This window comes from Morone saxatilis, unplaced genomic scaffold (genome assembly GCF_004916995.1).
Source record: "Morone saxatilis isolate NCDOM2014 unplaced genomic scaffold, NCSU_SB_2.0 Contig7, whole genome shotgun sequence".
Taxonomy (NCBI): Eukaryota; Metazoa; Chordata; class Actinopteri; family Moronidae; genus Morone; species Morone saxatilis.
In genome coordinates, this window is record NW_023340246.1 from 514,078 (window position 1) to 518,446 (window position 4,369).

At 40.6% G+C, this 4,369-nt stretch overlaps 1 protein-coding gene across 2 annotated transcripts in view; it reads right to left on the reverse strand.

Annotated features, from left to right (window-relative positions):
* map3k7 (mitogen-activated protein kinase kinase kinase 7) overlaps positions 1 to 3,995 on the reverse strand; it is a 23,210-nt gene extending 19,215 nt beyond the window's left edge. Inside the window, exons 1-6 of one of the 2 annotated variants that reach the window (XM_035678434.1) lie at positions 3,763 to 3,995; positions 3,091 to 3,210; positions 2,875 to 2,985; positions 2,586 to 2,651; positions 2,355 to 2,400; positions 129 to 267 (exon numbers count right to left, since the gene is read on the reverse strand). In XM_035678434.1, coding sequence (XP_035534327.1) covers positions 129 to 267; positions 2,355 to 2,400; positions 2,586 to 2,651; positions 2,875 to 2,985; positions 3,091 to 3,183 — 455 coding nt within the window. In that variant the 5' untranslated portion in view covers positions 3,184 to 3,210; positions 3,763 to 3,995. The remainder of the gene's footprint in view (positions 1 to 128; positions 268 to 2,354; positions 2,401 to 2,585; positions 2,652 to 2,874; positions 2,986 to 3,090; positions 3,211 to 3,762) is intronic. The other variant, XM_035678435.1, reaches the window with a different exon arrangement.
* Between the last annotated feature and the right edge of the window lie 374 nt (positions 3,996 to 4,369).

Sequence of the window (4,369 nt, forward strand, 5' to 3'; positions counted from 1 at the left end):
CCTAGTTAAAAGTTAAATATTTGTTGAGCAACATAAACTAAATCAAACAAATGTAAACGAAACCACAAAGCACTTTGCTGGGACAGTGAAACAGGAGACAAGAGAGTGTGAGGTGAGGAGGAGCATACTTGGGTGGCTTGAGGTCCCTGTGAATGAGAGCCTTTGGTTTCATGCCATGGAGATAGGCCACGCCCTGGGAACACTGTAAACACCAGCTCATGGCATGGGAAGCAGTGTAATAGGGAAGGGGTTCAGCACCATGCAGCACTGTGGACAAGAGATCACAGTCACAACCACCACCACAGACAATAAACCCTCAGAGGAACCGAGCAGAAAGTAGTGCTTCATTACACCGTCCTACACACACCCACATATAGAGGCCTGACACACAGGGCTGCCTACCTTTTCCTTATAGCTTTTGTAACAAGTTAATTCCAGGAGGGAAAACTGAGAATACCTTGTTCAAAAACAGTATTCACAATTCAACTGAATGACATCAAAGTTCTGGTAGCATAAAGGAGCTCCCAGGAGTAACTTTGATAGAGATTCAGTAACTAGGGAGGAAGGTAATTGTGAAGTCTAAAGCACAGCAGAGTCCCGTGTTGTAGGATTCACATCCTGGAAAAACTGCTAGTCTGAACCTCTTGGGAATGAAAGCTGTTCCAACCACTGATGTCTGAGAGAACAGATACAATGTGTTTTCACAGTATGAAACACTGCAATGATACTTTTAGAGTTGGGGAGACTCTAACTGCATGTATAAACAATACATTTGTAATGGTTCATTCCACGTTATTACCACTTGGGCCCTATTCATTTTAATATTTTGGCCATCATTTCAATCAGTTACGACCTTTTAACCCGAGAACTTGCTGATATCTGGAAACACAGCGATATTGCTACATCAAAGTCCAATGCAGCAGGAACACGAACAGTCGGACGATCAGACAGTTTATCCAGATGATCTAAAATCACTATTATTTGGAGGTAAACGGCCTGAAATGTTGATAATAATCCCTCACTGCACGGAAAAAGCTGGTGCATACAACATTGGTATGTATGGTAGGTCAAAGTTAAAGCAGGAGGTCTGTAGTGTTTTGACATACAGCTTGGGTATTAATTCTACCATCTGCTCAGGTTGATCAATTATGTCAAAAATCATAATTACAATTATTTAGGACAGTATTGAGATTAACACAATTACTCAGTGTTCATTTATTTACTGTCAGTTTTTTTCTCTCATTCAACTCATTCAGTATTTAATGTGATGAAGACCAGCGACACTGTCAGCTCTGGGCATGTTACGCACAGTAACAATTTTAACTGTAGAGAGTCATTACATGCGCTGCAAGCAGTCATATGCTTTTGCTCTCTCTTGACTTATTTGTGCTGAGTTTTGGGACTTCCACAGTGCGTCCCTCCCTGAGAGGGAGCGGTGGAGATGAGAAAGCCAGTGGATCACCCGTGCAACCTTAAGCATAACGCCTGATTTGGTGTGAATACAGCCAATGACTTTCTTTCCATTCTCTTGACGCAAGCTGAAAAAAACATGCCACAGCTTGGCTGAGAGCGAGTTTGTGGTTAGAGGGGTGAAAGTTAACCACTGTAAAGGATGGAGTGTGAAACGGAATGAGGCACAATAATAGTTTTATTTTATCTTGTTTTCAGAATCGTTGGAAGCCGTCCACCGTCATCTTTTTTAAAAACTAAACATGCTAGTGTTTCTAAGTAACCTGGGGATTGTTTTAACCCGACGGTCGTCTGATTGCTCATGTTTCTTGACTTGTTTTTAGTGATGTTGCTGCATTCCCAGATGACAACTGACTTAGGAAATACAATCGTATTATTACAGCAATGATGAACAAAAGTAAGAAAACAAGAGCCAAATTGCAATAAACATAATTATCCTTTTCTTAGGAACAGCCGCGACTGTATTTTAAGAACGGTGAGTAATAGATTCTATATTGTATAATTGTATATTTCACCAGTGTATCCCCTACTTATTGAGCATAAGCTAAAAGTCTTAATGTCATATTTACACAATTTCTATGATGCTGCTGACACATATATATCATTACCAATACATTTTAACATTACTGCATATTGTTTGACCTCATTATTTCTCAAATTCATTTGGAAATTTAATGAAGGGACAAACAAACTGTACTACCTGTCACTGTGTAAAGGAACTAGACAAGTGGCTGAACATGCAGACAGTGGGAGGGTCAACGGAACAGGGCTGCTTCTCATGTCTGTGCAAGCATGTGTTCATTTTACTACTAGCAAAGTGAAACAAATGCTGTCATCAGCAATATAACAGTCTTAATGACAGTATCTCTGGTATGTGGACTCACCATTGTACAATGACCCGCCTTCAGCATATTCCATCACAAGGCAGACCTGAGAGGGAAAGAAAATCATCAGAAAGTCACAGATTCAATGTATGGAAAATACATACATACATACATACATACATACAGTACAAGACTATATTTAGACACAACATTACCGGTGAACTGGATTAACAACATGGTTGTGCAGTTAGGGGAGCATTTAAGCATATAATATCACTGCAGTTGACTTACTGGACTATGGCAGGAGCCATACAACTTCACAATGTTGGGGTGATTCACACGTGAAAGCTGCCGGAGCTGGAGACAAAGAGGAAACATTACTAAACCGTTCCACCTGCATGCATGCTGTTCAACACCACAAGCACACAAATATTTATCACCCATCTGTCACTGCAAGTACTCTGCCCTGCTACAACTGATGGCACTGATAGAGACTGAAACTGTGATATTAGATTTCGCCTGAGTGTTTCAACGTAACATGTTGTAGAAAGAAAAGCTCTAGTAAAGACAATTACAATACCTCAACAATAAAGGCTTTCCTCTCCGATTCACTCTCGATGGTTTTGATTGCAACATCTTTGCCTTTCCATTTGGCTTTGCAAACAACCCCAAAGGCTCCTCTCCCCACCACCTGAAAATGACAAGTACAGCACATTACAGGTATGAACCTCTGTCTCCTGAAGGAGTTTGGACAGTACCAAGGACATGGACAGGGCACAATACAAACACAACATACCTCCTCAACTTCAATATCCTCATAGTTGATTTCTTCAAACGGATATCCAGGAGGTGTTTCAATTATATCAGCGGATGGTAACGTTAGAGACATTACTAGCCAACGTCAGCTAGTAACTTACTGTAAATAAAGCACATTGCAAACAGAAATAACATAAATATTAACGCACAATTCGAGTTTATTGAGCCTAAGGATGCGCAGACTTGCTTTATCCTAATGGTTAAACTTGTGTAGATAACGTGTCTTCACACAGGGACATGGCAGGTAAAGTAGTAAATATGTTAGCAATCTAAGAAATAGCAGCACTGTTAGTCACACATCCCGTCGAGAGCTGTCAAACCAGATACATCAGCTTAACTGTCAGCTGGTATGATGCACTCAACCAACTGGCTAGCCACGTAGCTTAACTAGCAGAGCTAACTAAGTTAGCTGCCCTAGAAAAACCCACTGCCATTTATAAAAGTGAGCTTTTGGCATACATAAAGCTAAAGTTACGTGCATATAGCATCACTACAGACCAGTGCTGACCACAATTTAACATTACTATACCACAACCGCAAGTAAAAGCAAGCTACCCAAGGCCTACAGTGTATTAGCTAGCCAGCTTGCGTTAGCCGGCTGGCCTGGTTGCTAACGCTAGCTACCGGGACTTATTAGCTTCAACAAACCGACCCTTCGCAGTTGACTTGTCACCAGTGCCGGCTCTCTGGACATGGGGATATTTTCTACTATTCATGTACGGAAATCCGAGGAATAGCGTCCATTTTTAAAAATAGCCTTTCACTCTCCACTTGACAGCCAGACATAACTTTTTCACAACTCCTCTAGCTGAGTTGCTAAGAGTGTATTTTTATTCTTCACAGGAGCAGCTCCATCAGGAAGTGTGTGCGCACTGCAATTGTGTCCCCAGTACACTGAACAGGAGCTCATACTCCAACCTTTAGAAAGGGAAAGGCTCACTTTAATGCACTTTAATGCAGTAACAGCATGATGTTTTACAAGACAATCATTTGTTTTATATAAAAACCTTAATCTGAAATGTAAGTAAAATTATTATAGCTGCCAGTAAAATGAGAAAAAAAGTTACATACATTTCCCTCAGACATATAGTGGAAAGTACCTTAGATTTACCTCTAAGACCTTTTTCACAGCAGCCATTTTGACCTGAAATAGTAGGGTAAACATGGCCATAATCAATAATGCTAATTAAGGTTCCATTCCATTTAGTGTAACAGAACATTTCCAATGAGGCAACCAGCACACACATTCTTCACACACA